Here is a 27,338-nt window from a genome sequence, read left to right on the forward strand (position 1 = left end):
AGATGTAGAAAATAGTTCCAACAAGGCACAAACTCTTTCCCTCAGTATGGGGGTTCTAAAACATGGGGGGGTTCTGTGCATTATTCCTCACCTGCCAATATTCTGTGCACACAGGAGGAGTGGCTGCATAGTAACCCTACAGGGACAGGATTAGGCTTTGTACCCACAGCATCTTCTCATCTGCCCAATGAATATTGTGTTGTGCATTTTAACCTTCAGTGATTTGGGCTCAAGGCTGAAAAGTGAGGAAAGGGGAGAGCCAGTTTGCTCATATGCATTACATTCCCTATGGGGTGGCACGAGGTAAGCGGAGAATGGGATCTGTTCCTCATACTGAATATGGCTGCAGTATTTTGCAATATGGACAATATCCATATGTACTGAAATAAAGTCCCTAGTTTTTGCTTTCCTTTTATAAGGATTTGCACTTACTGTGATACATTCAAGTGTCAGTATCACATTAAATTCTGGTTTAGAAATTATTGGATCTTTCCACTCAGCTCTTTCATGTCATCATGGGGCACTGAGCATACAGCCTTCATGCCATTATGGGAAATGGTGGAAGGATCCCAAGAAAGATCATTATAAACCAAGTTTCAGCATGTTAACCCATTTTGGGAATGCTTGGTGGAGCAGCCATGTCCACAGGAGGACTGGTATGTGTCATTCACAGGTACTGAAGTGCTGAGGGTGAAAGGAATGAGACTGACAAATACCATGGAATGCAGGGATTCTTATAAAACAATAACATGTTTTACTTGGATGGGTTGAACTTGATGGACTCTGGTCTTTTTTTGACCCTATGTAACTATGTGTAAATTTCTCTTTCATTATTCTTCAACTTTTCAGTGTTTCTTCTTTTTCTTATTTGTTCCATTCTCAAACTGCCTCCCCCTCTATATATTGCCCATGCCAAATGAGACCCCAATACCCAGAATGAAGACATACAGGGGCTTAGTTGTAAATCTGTATAATTCACAGCTTGATTATTCATAAAAAGAGTGAAAAATTTCTTCCTGACTCCTTAAAAGGGATCTATTGCAAAAATAAAAATGAAATATAATAAGCTTCTTCTGACTGAAATAAGAATCACTCTAAAAATTATCAGTTAAAAATTCTGTCCTGTTTCTAAATAAACCAAGTTAGGGTGAAGACACACAGAGCTACTAGTAGCAGCTACTTGTTGTGGCTACTAAAAGAGACAATGCTGATGATTTACTAATAATTGTCTCTACGTGTGTTTTAGCAGAGGCAATTCTCAGTATTGTCTATGGCAGGGTATTTTCTGGAGTTTAGTAGCCATTAAAAAGTAGCTGCTACTAGAAGCACTGTGTGTCTTCGTCCTTATCACTCTTCACTCCCCCACTCCTTCATTCTTTCTTCATGCAGTTGGTGGAGTTTTAAATGACAGGGCAGTGGCACACAGGGTTAGTCACCCCTCGACAAATCTTTGTTACTACTGGGGGCGACTAATCTCCCCGCAATACCATCCCACTGACAAGAATGTAAATCGCCGGTGGGATGGCATACACATTGCTACGATTTCCCGAAGTTGCCTCTCAATGAACCCCGTGTGCCACTGCCCTTAGGTCTAATACATCTTTTGGGGGGGTTGCCCCCTTTACCTACAAGAGGTATTAGAGCTCATAATTTTAAAATAACTGGCTTTGGCCATTACAGCTATTAGGGGGTACAACTGCCAAAAATCCAAAAAACTGTCCCTTTGCCTGACATTGTATTTTCTTGGGGAGATGCTTGTCAAAAAGGTGTTCATTAGAAATGTCAGTTTGTCTTTCCAAATTACATTTCCCTGACAAGCAGAAAAGGGGGGCATTTTAGGTAACTTTCATCATGCCCTCCCAGGGCAGCAATCAATATGAAATGCATTTGAATGTTTTGCCCCATTCTAATTAACTGGCTTGTATTTATTGTGCTAATTAACTACAAATAATGCAATAAAACAATCAATCATATACAGCAAATCAATCATATAACTGCTATGTGACCAACATACCATAGGACAAAGAATGCAGAATGCATCAGTATGACATCAGTTTTACAGTAAGTGCTAGGATGTTGAGCCTGGCCATTCCGTTTATGCTGAACTACAAATCCCATTGTAGTTTCACAACAGCAGCAGGTCAGACACAGCTGTTACAGAATATGCCGTGAGAAATAATTATACCACTGATATATCTGTCTGCCTGCCCTTATATGTACCAAGGTCATCTCTTTGTGTGTCCTTAATCAGTCCTGAAGTGTGCAGGGTCAAGAATGCTTCTTTTTCAGGTCACAGAAAATCTTTGGTAGCAATGGGTAAATGTCCTTTCTGTGACACCTTAGGACAGGGGTCCCCAACCACTGAGCTAGGGACCAGTGCCGGGCCGTGGGCTGTGCTGAACCAGGCCACTTCTGGTCCCAATTACCTGTGATCCCAACTCCCCGATGTGTTATCCAGCCATGACAACAGCTATGCAAAGCCCAGGAAGCTTTCTACTAATCACGATAAGGACCAAATATTATTAAGCTGTATTATATTTTATGATGTAGTAATAATAATATCAATAAAGTGCATAATATAAAATGTAATAATTACATTTACATGATATGTGTAATGTATGTATGTATGTATAACTTTATTTATAAAGCGCCACAAGGGCCACAAATTACACACAGGGAGAACAAGTGATATAATAAATAAATACAATAAATATATATATATATAAGTGCCATGTGGTATGAGACACAGTAGGAAGGAGGTCCCTAATTAAACGATATACTATGCACTAGTTGTGCCACCCCCCCCCATCCCCCGTCCTTGGAAAAATTGTCTTGCTTGAAACCGGTCCGTGGTGCAAAAAAGGTTGGGGACCACTGCCTTAGGAGACACAATTTCTTGCAAATATACTAGAAATAATAACTAATTAAAGCTTAAGGCTTAAGGAATCAAGTACCTCATTTATCTAGGCAGTCAGAGTGTTGCTGTCACTTTCATTTCTTTTGCTTACAAATACTATCTGTTGTGCCCACATTACAAATGATGTTGAGCAGTGGATTTGCCCAAATACACATTAGTCATTTAGAGTGTGCAGGAATGTGCTCAGAATTGTTGGCTGTTGGGTGTACAAACACATATCTTACAGGGACTATTGCCTTCTACTAACTATAACACAACATACTATTGCTTTAGGGAGAAAGAAACTGCTCATATAAACATGATTAACACGTACACAGGGGCCCACCCCACAAACCTGACATTCCTTGGGGAACACTGAAATAATCATTGTCGCTTTCCAAACCTTCCCAGTCCCCAACCTGGTTTTTCAGGTTAGAGTAATGGCACTATAATAACAGATCCCTTATTATCATCATCATCATCATCATCACACCCACATCAGTAGCAGTTCATCCTCTCCATCCCCCACTGATGCTCCACACACTGCTTAACCTTCACACTGTCCTGTGGGCGGTACTATCTGCAGCTGCTGCCCCCATGTGACATCACGGGGGCGGGACTAGTTAAAGCTCCGAGAGCTGAAGCTTTCTAGTCACAGAGAGAGACAGCCGGGTTATCGGCAGCTACAGGTAAGCGCCCTGCGACTGTCGGCTTGGCATGCCGGTGGATGAGTCAGGTGTATATGGATTGTACAGAGGGCTATGCCCAAACACACTGGGTTATCTAGGCACTGGCGGGGTGATGAATAATATTATGATATACTGTTGGTGATCTCTTACTGCTACTTGGAAGGGGATGCGACTGCCTTGCATTCTACAGGTACCGCTGCCTTGTAAAGCTATTGGGTATGAAATTGAGCGAGTTGCACAGTGTGGCTGCTGCTTGTGTGTTTATAAGGCTCATATGGGAGTGCGCTGTGTTTGTAACTAGCAAAGGGGTCGGCAAGGGGGTCGTGTGCGTCTGCTTATAGTGGGAGTGCAACAGACTGTAATGGTGGTGCAACATCCATACAATTTATCGACCTGCTGTACCATAAAGCTGATATTGATGGCTACTGGAGAGTGCTGTTTCATGGACGAACATGTTGTGATAGAATTTTATATATTTGGCCAAAGAAACTTAATTCTTAGAGCTCTGATTTCCCTTCAGCCTCTTTCAAATGAGGGGGGTCAGTGACCCTGGCAGCCAAAACTGTTGCTGAGTGAGCCAAGGATTTTGCAGTTACTTTTTATTACTTATTTCTATTTAGGTCTGCTCCTACTCATTAAACTACTGGCTGGTTGGTAGGATGTGTTGGGCCCTAGCAACCAAATACCTGCTGCATTTCCAAACTGAAGAGCTAGTGAACAAAAAAATGTATTTAAAAAGACCAATTGCAAATTGCCTATTACTATCAACGTCCTACTAAAAGTTAATTGAAGGGTGAGTTACCCCTTTTAGTAGAGCAGTGATAAATAACCTATGTACTGGGGCTCTCCCATTATCATCTAAGTTATGTCATTTATACTATTGTAATATAATGAGGCAAATAACCTTTTTAAAGCTGATTCTGCAACATAACTTAAGCCCCTGAGATAAAAGGTTTTAAATCACTGTAGTCTCTGTATAGGAACCGCTTTAGTGTCCCCGCCACCATGGACCATTGGGTGCTGCAGAGTCAAATATATGTCCCCCTGAGCCCTCTGTGCAGTCGCACTGGCTGTGCAATTTATATGTTGACCCAGGACTAGTGGTGGATTACCATAAGTAAGTGCAGACCAAGGCTGAAGCCATTGTTAACCCATTCCTGCCCAGGACCCTATATAGCCTAATGCCGGGATACACAATTTGTGAGGAGGCTGCACTCATGCTATTAGAGCTGTATAGGGGGTTATATTTTTGGTGATGGTATGCTTTTGTGATACTTTAGTGTTGGGGCACACAGATATTAGTGTGCTGTAAATATATGAATATCTGTTCATACAGCTAATACTGGAGTAGGTTGTTCCGTTCCTAGAAAAATTACATGGACCAGGGTGATTTTATTATAATGCTTATTATTTGGCACAGTCGGTAGGCTACATGCTGTTCTTATAATTATAAAGAAGGGTTGTGCCTTGATGCACAGTTAATGACCTGGTTGCTCCTTAGATGGTAAATCCCTGTAGAGCAAAAGGATGTGATTCAGCCTCCTGACATTATACAATGCATATACCTATTTTAGTGCATCTGTGTACGTGACTTGTGAGCAGTTCTTAAGTGATACTGTGAGTAGAAGTTTGTTTGGCCCCTCCCCTTGTGCCTGAGTACCATGTACACTCTGTGCCGGATGAATATCAAGTGCTGAATGACTATTGAGCTCTGAACAGGAAATAACCAGACTGATACATTGCAAAGTTTATCCTCTATTCAAATCCTGTCTTTAATTACATTTCTGTTTGGTATAAACCCAGTTTGTGCAAAAAGGAAATGAAACAATGTGTTTATTTGTGCCCCGTAGCAGAGGGATGGAGAGCACGGCATACCCTAAGTCACTGCGCATCCCCACCTGTTGGCTGTTGTGTCCAGCATCTTCCCTGCACCCTTCCCCCACAGCAGGTGGCTGTTGGTCAGTTAGTAGATTCTAATGTAGATCTGCTTATTTGCATAAAGCCTATCAGAAGCAGCTGCCAAGGCGCAGACATCTGTTGTGTCTGATGCTGCTTTATTTTGTTTGATCTCTATCTCGTCCATCTTCAACCCATTGTTGTTTGATACAGCGCTGCTTTAAGGAAAAACCAAAGATACTACTTGAGGTTATGTACCATATGTATGGATAAACAGCCCTTCCAAGCAACAGCAGTGCTGCCTGGTATCCATTTCTGTACAGGTATGGGGTCTATTAGCCAGAATGTTTCAGACTTGTGATTTTACAGAATTTACTTAATTTGATCAAAGTACCTTTAATTAAGTCTGCTAGAAAGAATACATGTATGTTAATTAAACCTAATGGGATTATTTTGCTACCAGTCAACCACAAAACAGTATTTTATTACAGAGAAAAAAGGAATATATCTATCTCTATCTCTCTCCTAAAATGGTCTGAGAGCTGGCTTTCTTGTAATTCAGAGCTTTCTGGATAAGTGGTTTTCAGATCCCATACCTGTACATGGTGTTGGACTGGGACCCCAGGGGCCCACCAGAAAACCTTAGACCCTAGGCCCACTTTCCAAACTATCTTTCCTCCTTCCTCACCCAACCTCTTTATTCTCATAGTCTTTTATTTACATGCTAACATCTATTCTTCCATCTATTTCCCCTCTTTGTTCCCATTCAGAAATAGGGAATGACCATGAAACAGGCCAAATGGTCAGGAGCAGGAGGACCCACTGACACCTGGGCCCACTGGGAGTTTTCCTGGTGGGCCAGTCCAACACTGCCTGTACAGGATATCTACTTCCAACATTCCTAGTGTAAAACAAAATAGATACTTTCTTTTACAAGAATATTTTTCTTTAATTTGTATTTTCTATATGTTTCACACTAAGTTGATGGTATAATGTGCACAGAAAATTCCTCGGCTGCATATCTTCATTCATATGAAAATGGGCTTTGCCTTTATAAAGTCTAATGATATATTAATTAGCTTCAGCCTTGTGCTCACACAGAGCAAGACAAATTGCAGCAAGTTGGGAACCAGGCAGCTATCCAACCAAAAGGGCAGCAGCCCAAAATAGTTCAGGTTATTTCTAGTGTATGTGCAAGAAATGGTCTCTTCTGAGGTATGAATGTCACAGGAAGGACATTCACCCATTGCCACCAAAGTTATTCTGTGGCCTGAAAAAGACGTATTCTGAACCTTGCACACTCTGGGGCAGGTTAAGAATACCCAAGGAGAAGACCTTTACTGGTACATACAAGGGCAGGATGCCAAATGTTTTAGTCGTATAAATATTTCTCACTGCTTCAGGTTTCAAGCGGTGTAGTGTTAAAACATATTCTGTAACAGCCGTGTCTGACCTGCTGCCCTCTGTGCTGAACTACAAATCCCAGTATGTCTGACATTATAGTTTCACAACAGATAAAATAGATGGACAGACTGAACATCCTAGCACTATAAAACTAATGCCATTGTTATACACCATGGTTCTGCATTCTTGCAGTCATGTGGTGTGTTGGTCACATAGCAGTAATGTGATTAATTGCTGAACTTCCTAAGAGAGATACTGCAGCTGTAAGTTGTATTCTATTGTGAACTAGGACAATAAACACAGGCCAGTTTATGACTAATATACAAACTATTTTATGTTGATTTTGAACAGGCCATCTTCCTGCACTTTATTATAGAGAAACTTGCATCACTTGTAAAGGACCTTTGCATCATTTTTGCTCCATAGCACAAAATGTAATGTAAAATTAACCCTCCCCTCACTGCTGAAAGAGAAAGTCGTGCAAAAACACGGTAGCAGTCACGTTTATGTATTATACATGTACTAATGGCCATCACTTTAAATAAAACCTGTTGTCTTATGCAAGGGAATGTTGTAATAAGGGAAGTTGATACAAAGGTTTCATTGTACAGGTATAGGACCTGTTATCCAGAATGTTCGGTACCTGGGGTTTTCCAGATAAGGGATCTTTCCATAATTTGGATCTCCTACCTTAAGTCTACTAAAAAAATTAAACCGTAATTAAACCCAATAGGATGGTTTTGGCTCTAATAATGATTAATATCATCTTTAGGATAGAGTAAAAAGCACTGTTTTGTTATTACAGAGAAAAAAGTTATTTTGATTAAAATATAGTCTATGGGAGATGGCCTTACTGTATTTCGAAACTTTCTGGATAACGGGTTTCCAGATAAGGGGTCCAATACCTGTAGTGGCTCAGTGTGCATGTGTTTGTTATCATTAGACTATATATATGTATGTATGTCTGCTGGGGAAAATTATCTAGAAATATTTGTGGAATTGTGCATGTATTTAAAGGGATTAGGATATGTAATATTTCAATAGTTCCTAATGTATGTAAGATGCAGTAGTGGTTTCATACGTAGCAGTTTATTCTGATATCAATAGAAGTTGAACAGAAGAAACCGAGAGAAATATTTAGTCAGGCAGTTGGTCTGCTTTTTGTTTGCTTGGGGCACAACTAGATAATATTTTCATTTGTTGGCTACAGGCAAAATGGGAAGTTATTAATAGTAATAATAATATAAAATACATACAAAAAAAAGGGGAAAAATTTTAATTTTTTTTTTACCCTACTCAATTTCAAAAGTTTTTTTTCTCCTGCAGGTTGAAATGTTCCATTTGATACAAAGGCAAATGTTCGTTTTAGTATTTATTACCTCTTTAAAAGAATGACTCAGTTGTTGCAGAAGAAAATAGCCTGCTATTGCAACACAGTTGGCAAGCCTCAGACAATATAGATCAAAACATTCTGAATAATTAATATCTGAAAATCTCACTACTGGCAAGTGGTGAATCAAGCACAACAAGGAAAAGCTTGTGGCATTACGTGATGGGCATTGTGCTCGGTTTAAAAACTAAAAACAAAACTACTGTAAATGTTTGAATATCTATAAATCACTGCAAACAATTCTAGTTTAGGGGAATGAAAACGGATAACCATTATTTTGCTATAATTTGGCAGAAATTTCCAGGGAAAATTAAGAATTTGCCATAAAGGAGAACTAAAACCTAAAAATGAATAAAGCTAAAAATGCCATATTTTATATACTGAACTTCAAACTTGTCACAGGAGCTCCCCATCTTGGAAAGTGTTTGTGACACTCACATGCTCATTATGCTCTGAGCTGCTAATTGAGTAGAAAATGAGGTTGGCCCCAGCCCCAGGGAGGATGTCAGGTGGGGGACCCTTTGGGGGGGGCAAGTTAGGGAGGCCCTGCGGGGGGGGGAGGTGGGTAAGGGAGGATCAGTGGGGGCACCTGCAGGCCCCCTGGGGCGGCAGCCCTGGTGGGCCCTGCACCCCCCAGTCTGACCTTGGGTTGGCCTGTCATAAACTGATGCTACAGGTCTGTCTATTTAAATTCTTATTCTAATTGCACTGGTTTCTGAGCTGCCATATAGTCGTTATCTGTATTAATTACTAATCAGCCTCATATTGTGACATTTATATTTTGTATATTGTGCGTTGGTCCCTAAGCTCAGTAACTGACAGCAGCACAGAGAATGTGCGGTGAATCAGCAGAAAAGACAGGGAGCATCTGGGGCACATATCTTCCCTGCTAAATGGCTGTGGTTTGGGCTGGGATAGAAGCCCAAAACATGAAGTAGGGCAGAAATGCTGTACATTTTTAGTTAGGCTTTAGTTCTCCTTTAATTTGAGACATCCAGATTTATGTATAAATAGGTGAAATAGAACAGCTTCAGGCTTCTGCCACACAAGATGTTTTCTCAGCCTGCTCTTATGTTCAGGCTGAGAAAATGTCCCATGTGGCAGCAGCCTCATATAGTGCTAGAAAGAGAATCATTAACATGTTCCAAAAGAGTGGATCTTTCTCCTGATATGCCAACCTAAGGTGAGCGATAACGCAGAATTACAACGTCTGGTATATGAGCCGTCGGAGTGAGGACTGCATCAATGAGCCGGTGTGGTCCCCATCCGATGGGGGGGGAAATGGTACCTGCCTGATCAACAAATGGCCAGTTTTCTCCAGATATTGGCCGGGTAGGCCGTCGGGGATCCCCTTACATGGGTAGATAAGTTCCTGAATAGGTCTGAAAGACGAGCAGCTTAAATCTGCCTTTGTATGTCTACCCTTACTCTATAAATTGTGTCATAATGCAACTGCTAATACCCCACACCCAGGAAAGGCCACCCAGGCTAATCTATTAGGAATCTGTTCCTTGTTGAGAAAACAATTCAGTAGTTGTTGCTGGCGAGAGTTCTTGATCAGTTGATCCATTGAAATGTTAATTAGGCAGCATAATAACCAGTTAGTATCCGCATCTGTCACTATGAACAAATGCTTCTAGGCTCTAATTGCTTGCTACCTTTTTATAAAATGTATAGCTGAATATATTAAACTGTTTTCTCAACTGCAATTCCCCACTTTTATTTTTGCAGATTATACCAAAGAGAAACCATATGAAAATAAAGAGCTTTAGAAACTTGAATTCTTTTAAATAATCTAAACATTTAGTTTCAAGTCTACCAGATGCAAGCCTTGAAACCAAGCCCCCAAAGGCACTGAAGAAACCTAACCCAGAGAGGAGTTTTGTAAGTACTGACTAATGTAGCAGTCTTCTAAAATTATCCATTTAACCTTTTAATTGCCACAGATCAAAGATTTTACATTTGCTAAATTTAGGGCTCTTGCACACAGCTTTTTTTTGTGTTCTATTGCTCGGAAAAGCATAAGTAAGTTAACAGAGACCTTTTAATTTCTATTGTCTGTAAGCATGGCTCTGCACGGAACCGTCAAATGCAGCTGCGATGCAACATGCAGTTTCTTGCCTGTATTTGGCAGTTCAGGGCAGTGCTGTGGGTACAGTAACACGCATGAAGCCACCACTTGGGAACACAGCTGGATTATTCTGTGTAAAAAAAAAAAAAAAAAAAAAAAAAAAGAACTTTCTCACTATACAAAGTTTGCACATGTATATTTTCGAATACCAAGCTGCAAAATGGAACTTGTAATTATTTTGATGAATGAGTTAGATTTGAGCATGTGAGACAACTGAATATAGTAGCTTGTGGATCCTAGCCAAGCATTAGTTACTAACCCACATAAACCAGTGGTCTGACTGATGTCACATGGATATCCAATTCCTGCCATCCCAGTACTGCTGATAACATAACGTCTAGTTCTCGAGAGCAAGTTGCAGCATCTAGGGAAATGGAAATGGAATCTATGGAAAATTAATTGCATTTTATCATTGTGTAGTATAAACTATTGTTTAGTTCAAATTGGAGTTCTTAGAAATTTTGTGTTTGAAAATTCACTAATAGTGCTAGAAATAAAGTGGAGCAACTTCCTTTTTCAAAAAAAAAAAAAACCGAAGGAAGAAAGCACATTTTTCCACCTTTTTGCATTTGTTGGTGTTTCTTTTTGCATGTAAATTGACTGTCTGCAAAAGTTAACAAGCAGAGTTTGCTAATATGGTAGGTCTATACAGTATTTAAATTTACAGTAAATATCACCTCAAAATAACATTAAGTTTGTATTGAGTGTTTTAAGAATTATACAGTTTTATAACTTGGAATATAATTATTGTGAGTGCTACAGTCCTGCTTAAACAAGCAACCATGCAGGGTTTTAAATAACCAGAATAACCAAATACTCACACATTCATGCCATTTGCTATTTATCTTCTGGTTATTTGGTCTGCCCATTCCTGCATTCACCTATAACAATTAACACTATCAGAATCTGATTGATTCAAGTGTGGACCCTAGGAGGGCACCCTTAACACTAGAAAGTAGTCATCTTGGAGATGCAAATATATATAATTTTAACAATAATTTTAACATGGACTCCATATTGACTTTATCACACATTATTTGTCTCACCAATAACCAATTGCTTAACTTATTTCAGGACCTGAGATTTTGACATCATGGGAGGAGCAGTTGTGGATGATGGGCCAACTGGCGTCAAGGCCCCTGATGGTGGATGGGGTTGGGCCGTTCTGTTTGGATGTTTTGTCATCACTGGATTTTCATATGCTTTCCCCAAAGCTGTCAGTGTGTTTTTTAAAGAACTGATTAGGGAGTTTGGGATAGGATACAGTGACACAGCATGGATATCGTCCATCCTACTGGCTATGCTCTATGGTACAGGTAAGTGCAGTGGGGGATTTAACGGACATTGGGCAGACACAGCTATCCTTAAAATCATTCCTTCTATGGAGGAATTATGACTGGTTCCCATAAGGCAATTTTACAGGGCTTTATTTAGAGAAGCGCCGGACTTCATTTCATATAGGGCCTTCCCCATTAACGGTGACAGTCGTGTTGTACTGTGCATGTATAAAACACAGGAGCTAGGTAGCCTTCCCTCCCCTTCAGCTGCACTGCTGGATTTAGCCACAAGTATCCGCTGGTTGGGCTGAGGTGCTTCTCTAGGCACTTGCCTTTGGGTTCTTGTTAAATATGGCCCTGAATATTTGAGTATAAATTATTTTGACACAGTAGCTTTTGAATCTGCTTCCCCAAGTCAGTTTCAGCCTTACTTTCTGTATAATAATGGATCCAAAATAATTTTTCATCTTTAATGAAGGCTTCCTTTTTAATAGACCCATTTCTAATAATATAACTACTGATATGTGGGTCACTCAGGAAGAAACTCAAAAGAGACTTGAATATGTAAAGGTAAACAGAGGTCTGGGACCAGATGGTATTTATTCCAGGGAACTAAATGAGCTTAGCTCTGATTGCCAAACCTCTTACACTTAATTTTTCAGGATTCATTGAGGTCTGGCATGGTGCCGAGAGACTGGGGAATTGCTAAAATGGTGCTGCTAATTTAAAAGAGATCCTATTCTCTGCCTAAAAACTGTTCATCTGACAATAGTGGTAGGAATGTTATTGGAAGGGGTAATAAGGGATAAGATACATGAATGCATTGCAAATCACAATAGTATAAGTTTGTGCCAGAATGGTTTTATGTATAACTGATCTTGCCAGACTAATTTTAATTGCCTTGCCTTGAGTATGCAGTGTAGTTTTGGCTCGAGTTCTTAAGGATATATTAATGAGCTGGAGAGAGTGCAAATACATGGAACTAAATTGGTAAAGGGGATGGAAGATTCTAACTGAGGTTAGACTGTCGGGGTTGGGGTTGTTTTCTCTGGGGGGGGGGAAAAAAGGCACTTGCGAGGGGACATGATTACTCTGTACAAGTTCTTTTCTTCCCATAAAAATGATCAGTGCACCAGATGACACCCCTTTAGATTAGAGGTGCATTAGCACAGCCAGACTAAGGGAAGATATACTGCCTAGAGGGGCCCTAAAGGGAATGCTTTTTCACTCCTTCTCCTGGTCTTGCAGGATAAGTGTCAAAACTAGGGTTACCACCTGGACAGTATCTTACGGGCCTGGCAGTAAAAATGTTGCTTAATGCCAATGTTATTAATAGGGAAAAAAATTAAAATATAGGAAGACCGGTATTTCCAGAAAATGTGGCAACCCTAGTCAAGACACATACTACTAATGCTGGTGAACCTGACCATGATCACTTTGATTTTGCATCTGAAATTGAAACTGTAGTTTCAATATGTGATAATGTGCCATGATCAAAATAAGTTAATACTAAAAAGCACCTACTATTTTCAGGATTATGTTGCCCTTAGTATATATCGGTGAGTAGTGATAACATTTTGGGGTATGGAGTTTTTGAGTAGTCTTGGCTGAGTCAGAGGTTGCCAAAGTGTTATGCTGAGGTAATCGGCTGCAAAGTCACTCCCTTCAGGCTGGAGGACAAAACAGTCTAAAATAACATATTTACATGCCCAAACAGCAGTTTTCATACTATTCATAGCAAGGCACAAAACCATTATACCAACATTTGGGCTGACCGAATAGGCTGTGGCAAGTGGGGTGGCATTCAGAAGGCTGTCTCACGGTGGCACAGAATTGCCCTTGGTTGATCGCTTTATAAAGGCTTAATTATTTCCGAAGTGCCCTGAAGTTCTGAGATACTCCTTGATTCTCATATATGGCTCCTGACGTATGTTTTATAATTGTAATATATTTGTATTTTAAAATCCATTCTAAGTCATTGAGGAGCTCACACACACACAGTTCAGAAAGATTGGGATACGGATGAAACAAAGTAGTGAACTGTAATACAATAAGTACATGAATGCAAAGAGGTTTTTGTTTTAATATATTTGAGATGTTAAAATTATATTGATTCTCTATTACTATACAGGCCCGCTATGCAGCATATGTGTGAATCGGTTTGGCTGTCGCCCAGTAATGATGGTTGGTGGTCTCTTTGCTGCTCTTGGAATGGTGGCTGCTTCTTTTTGCACAAGTATCCTCACAATTTACCTCACTGCTGGGGTTATCACCGGTGAGTTATGTACAATCCTATATTTATCCTGGTAATCCTGCCTATCCTGATAATCATTTCATATTATTTTTGTTAAATGCCCCTACTTTTTAGAAACCTGTTTAGTTTTTAAACAAGTCTCGGTGATGTTTAATCATATTAGACTGGGTTCAGAATCAATAAGTTTTTTTGTGTTAAGTAGTAACTTAGCTGATGGGTTTAAAAAAAAGACTTGTACATCAAGTTTAAGATTTGTTGATCCAAAGGTGAAAAAACCCATCTGAAGCAATTTCCAGTTCGGAGGTAAACCCTTAATTTCAAGAAGGGCAATCGGACCAACCCCTGCCAAGTAAATGCAGTAAATGCAGATGACTATGCCTTGTATTTTTTGGTGCGACTGGAAATAGAGGGGTATTTTAGGTGGTGAAAAGCTGATGGGCTTCCATTTGCTTGTCCTTACAACTGCACTGACTGGCACAGCATTAGCCTGCAAGTGCACACAGAGCGGATTTCAGCACAACATGCATACTTTGCTCCGAAATCCGCTCTGGCTCAATGTCGGCACATTTTTAATAAGGGTGGAAAGGGAGCCTGCTCTGAAAAATCCAGACTAACATCCCTGTGTGCCACTTGCCTTATTACAAATAGTTCATGCTACTAATTTAGAGCAGGCCTTGTTTAAAATCCCCATTATTAACCGAGATATTGACTGGTTTAACAGAAGTGCCAGATCAGATCAATTCAGAATATATAGCAAGTATAAGATATTTTCATCGCCGGCGTGATTTTTTTGTATTGAGCAATTGTAAACGGTGGAAAAACCAATCCCGATTTTTTTTTTTTTTTTTTTTTTTTCGCGAAGGCGACGAAAAAGTCGCAGAAAATAAAGGAAAAAGTCGCAAAAATACAGATCATTGCGAAAAAACGCATTAGGACACCTTCGGACCGCTCGTGGATTAGTAAATCTGCCCCCTAGAGTTCAAGGGCTAAACTGAAAAGTGGGGCTTGTAGGCAAATGATTGGCTACAATCCATAAGTACAGTACCTATGGATTGTAAGAAAGCTGCTGTAATTTCAAAATTTATAAAGTCTTTGCCAAAAGCATTTGATACTGGAATTTTAAACTATTTCTTTTTAAATGAGGGTCTGTTGGTATTGATGATGCTGTAGGTATGTGAATAGAAAACGGAGTAAAGGATTACATCAAAGGGTTGTTGTCTACTTGAAGTAGGGTCTTAATGAGTCTGACACTTTGTCTGTACATTTCTGCATCTTTTAAAAATGATATGATGACCCTACCAATTTTCATATTCTCATACTCTACATAATGGTATTTGGATATTCCTTTAAGTAGATATTCAGTAATGATTATCATGCATCTGTTAATAATCTATTTTTAAATGAAATGCTGCTCTGTGCTTATTAACATCCAATTATTGTTTTATATTCTCCAGGTTTGGGCCTTGCACTCAATTTCCAGCCCTCCCTGATTATGCTGAACCGATATTTTGACAAACGACGCCCACTGGCAAATGGTCTGGCTGCGGCAGGGAGCCCCGTGTTTCTCTGCGCCCTGTCTCCTCTGGGACAAATTCTTCAGTACGAGTTTGGCTGGCGAGGAGGCTTTCTTATATTGGGTGGGCTGCTCCTCAACTGCTGTGCTTGTGGGGCTTTGATGAGACCACTTGAACCTCCAAAGAAAGCAGTAGAAGAAGTCAAGGATACCAAAGAAATAAAACCAAAGAAAAAGCTGCTCGATTTCAGTGTCTTCAAAGATAGAGGGTTTGTTATTTACACCTTGGCTGCCTCCATTATGGTTCTTGGGCTGTTTGTGCCACCTGTGTTTGTTGTAAGTTATGCAAAGGACATTGGCATCCCAGACACAAAGGCAGCTTTTCTCCTCACCGTTCTTGGATTTATTGATATCTTTGCACGGCCCACATGTGGAGTAATTACAGGGCTGAAACAGGTTAGACCGTACGCGGTCTATTTATTTGGCTTTGCTATGGTATTTAATGGATTCACTGATCTGATGGGCTCCATGGCAGATTCCTTCGGAGGACTGGTTGTCTTCTGCATCTTCTTTGGGATTTCCTATGGAATGGTCGGTGCTCTGCAATTTGAAGTCCTGATGGCTATTGTTGGTACACATAAATTCTCCAGTGCTATTGGGCTGGTGCTTCTAGCAGAAGCTTGTGCTGTTCTTATTGGACCACCATCAGCAGGTACGTTCTACTTTAATGGGGGAAAAATACAAGCAAAATAACTGTGCAATCCTGTGTTTTTTTTTTTTTTTTTATCATTCTTAAGTGAATCAGAACTTAAAGGAATACTATAATGGGAAACGTGCCCCCCCCCCCCCCCTAAAACCCATCAGTTAATAGAGCTTCTCCAGCAGAATCCTGCATTGAAATCTGTATTTTCAAAAATGCAAACTGACTTTTTTTTTTTTTTGTTTAAATATTTTAATCTTGAAATTTCACATGGGGCTAGCCATATTCCTAATTTCCCAGGGTGCCACAGCCATGTGACCTGTGCTCTGATAAACTTCAATCCCACTTTACTGCTGAGCCGCAAGTTGGAGTGATATCTCTCCCCTCACCCCCAGCGGCCAATCAGCAGAACAATGGGAAGGGAGCAAGATAGCAGCTCCCAGTAGGTATCAGAATAGCATTTAAAAGTAATCCAAGAAGTCCGGCTTGGGACTCCTCCAGTTACATGGGAGTAGGAGAAACAATAGGTCTGAAAGCTCAGACTTGGGCACAATGCACTGAGATTGCTAATATTATGAGCCTTAGTGGATGGAAGATGGGGAGCTTTTGAATATACAAACTGTCCCAGAATAAATGTTGGGGGGTGTCATTAGGGGATGTTGGTGCAAACCATTTTCTGCATAATTTATTTCATTCTAATCGACTTTCCAACTTACATATTTTATAATAATTGGCTTTGTCCTGAAAATGTTTTACATGTGGCAGGCCTAGTTCCATAGTAAATATATCAGAGGGTTGCAAACAGAGAAAACTATCCAGGTTAATCCAGCGCTACCCTTGTGGTGATTCTTTCAGAGGACCCAAAATACTAGAAAATCTGGTTTCCGTATATCTAATGTTCGATCTATGCACTTCACATCATTGTTGAATGAGTCTCAACCTTGAGAGGAGTGAGTGCTTCCTAACTACAGCAGCCTTATGCAACTGAATGAACTAGTACTTTGGGTCTAGTAAAGTGGTGTTTTGTTTTTTATGTAGAAAAACTATATGTAAAAATAATAATGTTTCTTGATTGCAGGAAAAATCTTGGATGCAACTGGGAAGTACATGTTTGTATTCATCATTGCTGGTGTTGAAGTCGTAACTTCAGCTTTTGTTCTCACTTTGGGCAATTTCTTCTGCATTAAGAAAACAGTAGAGGAGCCCCATCATAAAGACAATGCAGAAATAGAAGAACTTAAAAAACTTGATGGCTCAGCAGCTGAAAATGCCAAAGTGGATTCAGCAGAAGTGGAGCAGTTCTTGAAGGATGAAAAGGAGAAGAACGGAGAGGTTGCGACGAATCCTGAGACCTGTGTTTGAACAGTCTGATAAGCTTGAGGATATTTAATTCAGGGGATAGACTATTTAGGGCTGTGCCAATCATTAATTGTTTTAAATGAACATTGATTTTATTGTTGCGAGAAAACTGTAAGGCATTGTGTAGAAACCAGTTGCTGAAGTCCATTAACCTATGCCAACCAGACTGATTGCTGTCATTATTTTATCTGCACTAGACTCGGAGAAGCTAACCGGTGACTGGCTGCTGTAGGCTATTAGGACTTTGCCTGTTTTAATGTAACAGAAAATGCAAATCCCTTTAGTGTAGAACATTAATGGTTTCATTTGTTTGTTTTTATAACTTTTTTTTTTTTGTAAGTCGTGTTATTTTTGGAGAGCTAGAGAGCCCAAATACAACCAACTGCATGAGAAAAACAGGACTTGTATATCCATTTCACAGAAGCCTACAGATAGCTCGAGCTTCACTTTATACACAGTGTTTCAATCCATGTCTTTGCTGGTCTGTATAACTTCTATTACCAATGACTAATGTTAACTCAAACCTAACTGGTAACTGTGTGCGTGTTTTTTAATTATTTTTTTTTCCCTTGTCTTTTTGTGTTATTTATGGAGATGAATACACTTTTTTGTGATATGATTTCAGGGTTTTATTTGGCATTGCACTGAAAAGTCAGTAAATGATATACACTTCTAAATTTTTTAAACTATACAACCTGTGTATTTGTGGTTCTTTACAGTGTTCTCCCCCAAAAAAAGTTTTTCTACCTGGGGAAAATAGTTAGTGATATTCTGTTAAATATATCCTTATACACAGTGCTTCTAATTTGTCACATGACTCGCTGAAACTTGTGTATTAGAATATCTCTATTTTCTATTTTTATAAGTCACCTTGAAGTTCCTTGACTTGTATACAAGCACTTGGACCTCAGGCTTTTATTTGGTCATGGAACCAGGGGTGGGCCCCTGCTTCGCGTGTGTTTTGGCGCGCATTCGCAGTTCAAGTGTGTGGGGGGGCCATGCACAGTGACGCGAATCTGATCGCAGACTAGGGGTAGGCAGGAGAGGCGCCCCCCCCAATCGTTGCGCCCTAGGCAGCTGTCTCTTCTGCCTATCCCTAGTTCCAGCCCTGCATGGAACTCCTTGGTGACTCATAATATCCTTATTTTTTTACAATATTGGGTACATTATTCACTGAACCCCAAAGTGGATTACAAAAGGTATACGTGATTTCTTATTTGCTTTAATTGTTATCCTCCATAATGCTGTCGTGGCATACCAAGAACGACCCTTGGAACTCCTATCCTGTAATTTCTTCATCAAATTAATTTGTTCCATCACAGAGGGATCACTGACCAACCTCTGCACCCTAAAAAATTGACTCCCAGGGATTGATTTCTTGACATGTGAAGGATTAAAACTGCCTTAATGCAAAAAGGGATAACTATCACTGATGTATGAACTTCCTTGCTGTACCAAAGGTGCAAAGAGCCTGTCCAGCAGGGACGCCATAGGGCAGCGGATAGAACCTATACCTGCCACTTTTGGTCACCCCGGTGGCCAGACAGGGCCCTTGTATATCTTGGGCAGCGTATACAGTATCAGTGTAATGAGCTTATAAACCGTTAAAAATTCTTACAACCTACTTGAAATCACCCCATTTGTGTAACATTTGCACCAAAAATATGTTCATTAAATCCCCACACACTGGATCTCCAGTCAGATATAAATCTCTGACTCCTAGTACTCAGTATCTAACACCACGATTGCCCCGCCCTTATCAGATGGTTTGATGTCATGTCAGACCTGACCGGATTAAGGCTTTATATACATCTTGTGTCACATTAGGAAATACTGGTTACTTATCTGATATGTCTCTACAGCCGAGTATATTGTAGGAGGCACTAACACACTAGGGCTCTACAGACCAAAAGTTCTTGGATGTAATTTCCTTATATCAACCTGTTGCTCAACAGTAGAATTAGCTGAAAAGTGCACTTTAAGGGGGAGATTTATTAATGTTCATGTTTTCAATTTTTTTCCCACTCTTCTAGTGTTTTGTCCTAAAAAAACACAAATTAGAATTTACGTGTCAAATACTCGAATGTCTTGTATTTATCAAGTGCAAAAAAACTCCAAAAACCCGAATGTAAAAACTTGTGAGTTTCTATAGAAGTCAATGGGAGTTGTCCTAGGAAAACTCAAGCCATATTTTCAAATGAGAGTTCTAAGCGTTTATTTGAACAAGTTTTCCCTTAAAGGAACAGTAACACCAAAAAATGAGAAAGTATATAAAAATAATTAAAATATAATGTGCTGCTGCCCTGCACTGGTAAAAGTTGTGTGTTTACTTCAGAAAGTCTACTATAATTTATATAAATAAGCTGCTATGTAGCCATGGGGGCAGCCATTCAAAGGAGAAAAGGCACAGGCACATAGCAGATAACAGATAAAACACTATTGTATTCTACAGAACTTATCTGTTATCTGCTATGTAACCTGTGCCTTTTCTCCTTTTTTCCAGCTTGAATGGCTGCCCCCGTGGCTACACAGCAGCTTATTATATAAATCAGAGTAGTGTTACTGTAGCAAACACACCAGTTTTACCAGTGCAGGGCAACAGTACATTATATTTTTATTACTTTAAAGCTCTTTCATTTTTTAGTGTTACTGTTCCTTTAATAAATAAGTGAGCATTCCATATGCAACTTTATTCGATTTAGAAAACCATATAAATTCAAAGCCCCTTATTAACCCCTTACTGAGTAAAGAGAATTCAGAGTCTGTGGAAGGTACCTATGGAAGATTATATACTATTGTTCCCTTTGCTTCCCTTCTCTAGTTCTTCCCTAGCAACCTCCGCCAGTGCTCCAGGACATGTCTCCTCCTCCCTACTCGCTGCTGCTCTTCTCCATCCTACTGGTAGGTTGCTAGCTTGGCATCCATCTCCTCCTTAAAGGGGACCTGTCTCCCAGACATAAAGCAGTATAATAAATGTTCTTTTCAAGTTTAACATGAAACCCAATAGTTTTATTAACACATCCAAACCCATTAAAATGCATTTAAAAATCTCAGCTGCCAATCATATATTGCCTGTTCCATGACTGAGGTGTCAAACCATGTGGCTTATTCAGGAATGGGGTGCTATGACTTTTCTAGGGGGTGGGCGGTTAATTGCCCCAGCAGGGGGTAATTAACCACCGATTGTCGTAGACCCATGAATGAGGTGTCGAACCATGCGGCTTATTCGGGATTGGGATGCTATGACTTTTCTGAGGGGTGGGCAGTTAATTGCCCCAGCAGTGATAAGAAACTTATTTTTTTCCCATGACAGTTGCTTTCAGCTGCTATAGATAGCATGATTCAACTCACCTTGACAGGGGCAAGCAGGCATGACTTTTCTGAGGGGTGGGCAGTTAATTGCCCCAGCAGTGATAAGAAACTTATTTTTTTCCCATGACAGTTGCTTTCAGCTGCCATAGATAGCATGATTCAACTCACCTTGACAGGGGCAAGCAGGCATGCTTATGGTGGGCAATTTGATAGCTGGTACAGGCATGGGATCCATTATCTGGAAACCTATTATCGAGAAAGTTAAAATTAAGGAGAGGCCATCTCCCATAGACTCCATTCCCAAATAAGCCACACGGTTTGACAAACTGTGGTTAATTGCCCCCTGCTGGGGCAATTAACCAGCCACCCCTCAGAAGATTCATAGCACTCCATTCCTGAATAAGCTGAATGGTTTGACACCTCATTCATGGGTCTATGACAAACGGTGGTTAATTGCCCCCTGCTGGGGCAATTAACCTCCCACCCCTGCGGGGGCAATTTACCGCCCACCCCTCAGAAAAGTCATAGCACCCTATTCCCGAATAAGCCGCACGGTTTGACACCTCATTCATGGGTCTACGACAAACGGTGGTTAATTACCCCCTGATGGGGCAATTAACTGCCCACCCCCTAGAAAAGTCATAGCACCCCATTCCCGAATAAGCCACACAGTTTGACACCTCATTCATGGGTCGACGACAAAAGGTGGTTAATTGCCCCCTGCTGGGGCAATTAACCTCCCACCCCTGCTGGGGCAATTCACCGCCCGCCCCTAGAAAAGTCATAGAACCCCATTCCCGAATCAGCCACACGGTTTGACACCTCATTCATGGGTCTACGACAAATGGTAGTTAATTGCCCCCTGCTGGGGCAATTAACCGCCCACCCCTCAGAAAAGTCATTGCACCCCATTCTCAAATAAGCCGCACGGTTTGACACCTCATTCATGGGTCTACGACAAACGGTGGTTAATTGCCCCCTGCTGGGGTCTCAATGTTAAGTCTATGGGAGGTTAATTTCCCCCTTGCTGGGGCAATTAACCGCCCACCCCTCAGAAAAGTCATAGCACCCCCATTCCCGAATAAGCCGCACCGTTTGACACCTCATTCATGGGTCTACGACAAACTAGTTATTCGCCAAAATCCCCATTATACGTCAATGGGGCAAATTTGGGGACCTCTCTTGCCCCGGGGGTAAAATTTATACCCTTGTGTGGGGTATCTTCTGACACAGGTTGCAAACCTCTTCAAATGTGGTAAGTTTCACGTTTCTAAAAAATTCCCTCTCTGCGCTAAAATCCTTCATTTCATTCAGTCGGCTAGGATAGGCCAACTGCCAAGATGACGATGACAAGCGGACGAAAAAAACATCCTACAAGCGGGAGGAGCAAGCGTAGCCTAGTGGTCAAGGCACCCGCCTTAAGCCAGCCAGCCAGTAGTTCTAATCCCCCCATAGCTAGAAATATGCCTCACCGCAGGTTACGCCCTTGTGACCCCTGGACAGAAGTCACTTAACCTCCCTATGTCCCGGTGACCGCTTGGCCCAGAAATGGGCTGAAGCGGTTGTCGTTATGACTTTTTCAATGGCTACATTTCCCCACAAGTCCTATATTTTGCACTTTCAAGGGCAGCTCACGATTTATGATACAGGTATGGGACCTGTTACCCAGAATGCTCGGGACCTGGAGTTTCTTTCTGTAATTTGGATCTCCATACCTTAAGTCAACTAAAAATAATTTAAACATTAATAAAACCCAATGGCATTATTTTGCCTCCAGTATGGATTAATGGTATCTTAGTGGGGATCAAGTACAAACTCACTGTTTTATTGATACAGAGAAAAAGGAAATTATTTTAAAACATTAGAATTATTTGCTTATAATGGAGTCTATGGGAGATGGCCTCTCTGTAATTTGGAACGTTCTGGATAATGGGTTTCCAGATAATGGATCCCATACCTGTACCACCATAAGCATGCCTGCTTGTCAAACCGTGCGGCTGATTCAGGAATGGGGTTCTATGACTTTTCTAGGAGTGGGCGGTTAATTGCCCCAACAGGGGTGGGAGGTTAATTGCCCCAGCAGGGGGCAATTAACCACCATTTGTCGTAGACCCATGAATGAGGTGTCAAACCGTGCGGCTTATTCGGGAATGGGGTGCTATGACTCTTCTAGGGGGTGGGTGGTTAATTGCCCCAGCAAGGGGTAATTAACCACTGTTTGTCGTAGACCCATGAATGAGGTGTCAAACCGTGCGGCTTATTCAGGAATGGGGTGCTATGACTTTTCTGTGGGGTGGGCGGTTAATTGCCCCAGCAGGGGGCAATTAACCACCATTTGTCGTAGACCTATGAATGAGGTGTCAAACCATGCGGCTTATTCGGGAATGGGGTGCTATGACTTATCTAGGGGGTGGGCGGTTAATTGCCCCAGCAGGGGGTAATTAACAACCGTTTGTCATAGACCCATGAATGAGGTGTCAAACCGTGCGGCTTATTCGGGAATCGGGTGCTATGACTTTTCTAAGGTGTTGGGAGGTTAATTGCCCCAGCAGGGGGCAATTAATCACCATTTGTCGTAGACCTATGAATGAGGTGTCAAACCGTGCGGCTTATTCAGGAATCGGGTGATATGACTTTTCTGAGGGGTGGGCGGTTAATTGCCCCCGCAGGGGTGGGAGGTTAATTGCCCAAGCAGGGGGCAATTAACCACCGTTAGTCGTAGACCCATGAATGAGGTGTCGAACCATGTGGCTTATTCGGGAAAGGGGTGCTATGACTTTTCTGAGGGGTGGGCAGTTAATTGCCCCAGCAGTGATAAGAAACTTATTTTTTTTCCATGACAGTTGCTTTCAGCTGCCATAGATAGCATGATTCAACTCACCTTGACAGGGGCAAGCAGGCATGCTTATGGTGGGCAATTTGATAGCTGGTACAGGTATGGGATCCATTATCTGGAAACCCATTATCCAGAAAGTTAAAATTAAGGAGAGGCCATCTCCCATAGACTCCATTCCCGAATAAGCCGCACGGTTTGACACCGGTTTGACAAACGGTGGTTAATTGCCCCCTGCTGGGGCAATTAACCAGCCACCCCTCAGAAAATTCATAGCACCCCATTCCTGAATAAGCTGCACGGTTTGACACCTCATTCATGGGTCTATGACAAACGGTGGTTAATTGCACCCTGCTGGGGCAATTAACCGAGCACCCCTCAGAAAAGTCATTGCACCCCATTCCCGAATAAGCCGCACAGTATGACACCTCATTCATAGGTCTACAACAAAAGGTGGTTAATTGCCCCCTGCTGGGCCACCCCTGCGGGGGCAATTAACCGCCCACCCCTCAGAAAAGTCATAGCACCCCATTACCGAATAAGCCGCACGGTTTGACACCTCATTCATGGGTTTACGACAAACGGTGGTTAATTACCCCCTGCTGGGGCAATTAACTGCCCACCCCCTAGAAAAGTCATAGCACCCCATTCCCGAATAAGCCGCACAGTTTGACACCTCATTCATGGGTCTACGACAAAAGGTGGCTAATTGCCCCCCTGCTGGGGCAATTCACCTCCCACCCCTGGCTGGGGCAATTAACCGCCCACCCCTCAGAAAAGTCATAGCACCCCATTCCCGAATAAGCCGCACGGTTTGACACCTCATTCATGGGTCTACGACAAACGGTGGTTAATTGCCCCCTGCTGGGGTCTCAATGTTAGGTCTATGGGCGGTTAATTTCCCCCTTGCTGGGGCAATTAACCGCCCACCCCTCAGAAAAGTCATAGCACCCCCATTCCCGAATAAGCCGCACCGTTTGACACCTCATTCATGGGTCTACGACAAACTAGTTATTCCCCAAAATCCCCATTATAAGTCAATGGGGCAAATTTGGGGACCTCTCTTGCCCCGGGGGTAAAACTTATACCATAAGAGGCGGGGCAAACAATAACTTTCTGTTCAGCACTACCCAGATGTGTCTGCAATTCTCACTCTCCCCCTCCCTCCTCACCATGTAATTGTGTAGCCAATGCATGAGTTTGGGCATCTGGTCCCCCATTCTGGCACATAAACATTATTTTGGCATGATACAAAGCTTGCCTTACTAACAGTGCCCACAAAATGGCGCCTGCCTACTTGTTGTGATTGTGTAATTCCAAGACTTAAGGAAAGAAGATTTATTTATTATAGTGTAAGTGAAGTTTAACCATCTCTGCATCTAGGGCACGCAATTCTTGAGAAATAAATTCAATATTTAAAGTCATCAACTCCATGGAACATTGGGTAAGGATTTGTGTGGTGCCGAGTGGGTTACAGGAGGAGAAGGAAATCTAAGTGATTAAGGAGATGTTGCAGCCTTACTATTAACCTCTGCACAGCCAGAGTGGCAGGTATTGAAAGATTTCAAAGAGGCTGTTCACTGATTACATTTTTGTGTGGGGTTTACATGTCCTTTGATGATTCCAATTGCCTACACACTGTATCTGGTAACTCTCTAAAACCAGAAAACTTAGGCACAATACTTCTTGCTTCCTTCTCTAAATAGGAATATACTTTGGCTTCCATTACTCTCTCTATGGATGTCACAGTCCAACCATAAACTGGGTGCTTGCACAAACTAACGGCAAACAGTATTCCTTCAATAGCAGCACACCTTCTTGTTATTACAGGTATGGGATCCCTTATCCGGAAACCCATTATCCAGAAAGCTCGTCTCCCATAGACTCCATTTTAATCAAATAATTCAGAATTTTAAAACTAAATTCCTTTTTCTCTGTAATAATAAAACAGTACCTTGTACAGGTATAGGACCCATTATCCAGAATGCTCAGGACCAAGGGTATTCCGGATAAGGGGTCTTTCCATAATTTGGATCTCCATACCTTAAGTCTACTAAAAAATTAATAAAACATTAATTAAACCCAATAGGATTGTTTTGCATCCAATAAGGATTATTTATATCTTAGTTGGGATAAATTACAAGGTTCTGTTTTATTTCTACATCAGTTTTAAAATTCTGAATTATTTGCTTATAATGGAGTCTATGGGAGACGGGCTTTCCGTAATTCGGAGCTTTCTGGATAACGGGTTTCCGGATAAGGGGTCCGATACCTGTATTCGATCCCAACTAAGATACAAATAATCCTTATTGGATGCAAAACAATCCCATAGGGTTTAATTAATGTTTTATTGATTCTTTAGCAAACTTAAGGTATTGAGATCCAATTTATCCCCTACACACATAGCAGATCGGTGAGAGCTTGAGCAGCGCTGATCAAGTTTTAAAACAACATTTTAAATAATAAAGATGATTTCCGAAAAAAAAAAAAAATTCTGACAAGTTCAAATTTGAACTGTCTGAAGTTGAACATCCCCTTTAATTCAGATCAAGAGCGTTAATTATTGGACCTATCCCTGAGTACCATCTATTTCAACTACAAAGATAAGTTCTTCAGGCAGAAGCCATGGGACAAACAAGAATAAGAACGGAGGAGGGCCTAAATAGAAAGATAAGTAATAAAAAGTAACAATAATTAAATTATAGTGTCGCAGAGAAATAGCTTTTGGTTGCTGTGGTTATTGGAATGCTGGAAAGAGTCTGAAGAGGAAGGCAAATAATTCTAAAAACTAGAGAAAATGAAAAAGGAAGACCAATTGAAAAGTTGCAATGAATAGGCAATTTTATAGAATACTAAAAGTTAAAGGAGAACTAAACCCCCCCTAGTACAAAAGCCCTTTTAACTGCCCCCCATCAACCCCCTCTCCCTCCTATTACATTAAAAAGTGTCCCTATCTAGGCTCCATCTTCCGTCCGTTAGAAAATGCTTCGGGTCTCACCGCCAGAACGGACCCTGCGTGAGCTTGTGCAGTTGGGGCTAGTTGGGAATCCGCTTCAACTGCGCATGCTCACACAGGGTCCGTATTGGTAGAGAGACCAGAGGAGGTTTTTAAATAGGGCCGCACTTTAATGGGGATCCTCCATTAAAAGAACCAGTGGCTTGCCTTACACAACTGTCTTGCTGGCTACCAGGTCAAAAGGCTGCTAGAAACCTTTCAAAATATATGAAAGACAACATTTCAATCTGGAAATGTAATTAAAAGTAATTACTCTGTGCTTTATCATTCCATGTACTGCTGCTTATAACTACAGGTACTACTGAAACAATGTTGTCAGCTACCCTTCCGCCAAGACCCCAATTCCCACAATGCTTTGAATATTCTGTGGTTAGAAGTAAAGCAAGGGAATCACAGAAGTGCTCCAGGCACTGAGGACAGAAATATGGAGAGAGAGCAGCTGAGTATGGTTACAGCAGTTGATTACTAAATTACTACACTTGTCACTTGGGAAGTGACACAAACGATAAACTTTAGAAGTGACTGGCAGGATGCCTACTTGTCCGTGCTGCCGCAGTGGGATTTCCAGCTCCATGGTGTAATGCATAACATAATGAGTTATTTTACAACATGAATATAGGATTTGGCCAGGCAGGATAGATAAACACACTATGGGGCAGATTCATCAA

At 41.2% G+C, this 27,338-nt stretch overlaps 1 protein-coding gene across 2 annotated transcripts; it reads left to right on the forward strand.

Moving 5' to 3' along the window:
* The first annotated feature begins 3,478 nt into the window (after positions 1 to 3,478).
* slc16a3 (solute carrier family 16 member 3) lies at positions 3,479 to 18,200 on the forward strand. 2 transcript variants are annotated; one of them, XM_031894048.1, is made up of 6 exons: positions 3,479 to 3,585; positions 10,007 to 10,159; positions 11,481 to 11,722; positions 13,815 to 13,958; positions 15,392 to 16,162; positions 17,229 to 18,200. In XM_031894048.1, exons 3-6 carry the CDS (start codon positions 11,500 to 11,502, stop codon positions 17,510 to 17,512), a joined length of 1,422 nt encoding a protein of 473 aa, XP_031749908.1. In that variant the 5' UTR covers positions 3,479 to 3,585; positions 10,007 to 10,159; positions 11,481 to 11,499; the 3' UTR covers positions 17,513 to 18,200.
* The last annotated feature ends 9,138 nt before the right edge of the window (positions 18,201 to 27,338 follow it).

The sequence above is a fragment of the Xenopus tropicalis genome, chromosome 10 (genome assembly GCF_000004195.4).
Source record: "Xenopus tropicalis strain Nigerian chromosome 10, UCB_Xtro_10.0, whole genome shotgun sequence".
Taxonomy (NCBI): Eukaryota; Metazoa; Chordata; class Amphibia; order Anura; family Pipidae; genus Xenopus; species Xenopus tropicalis.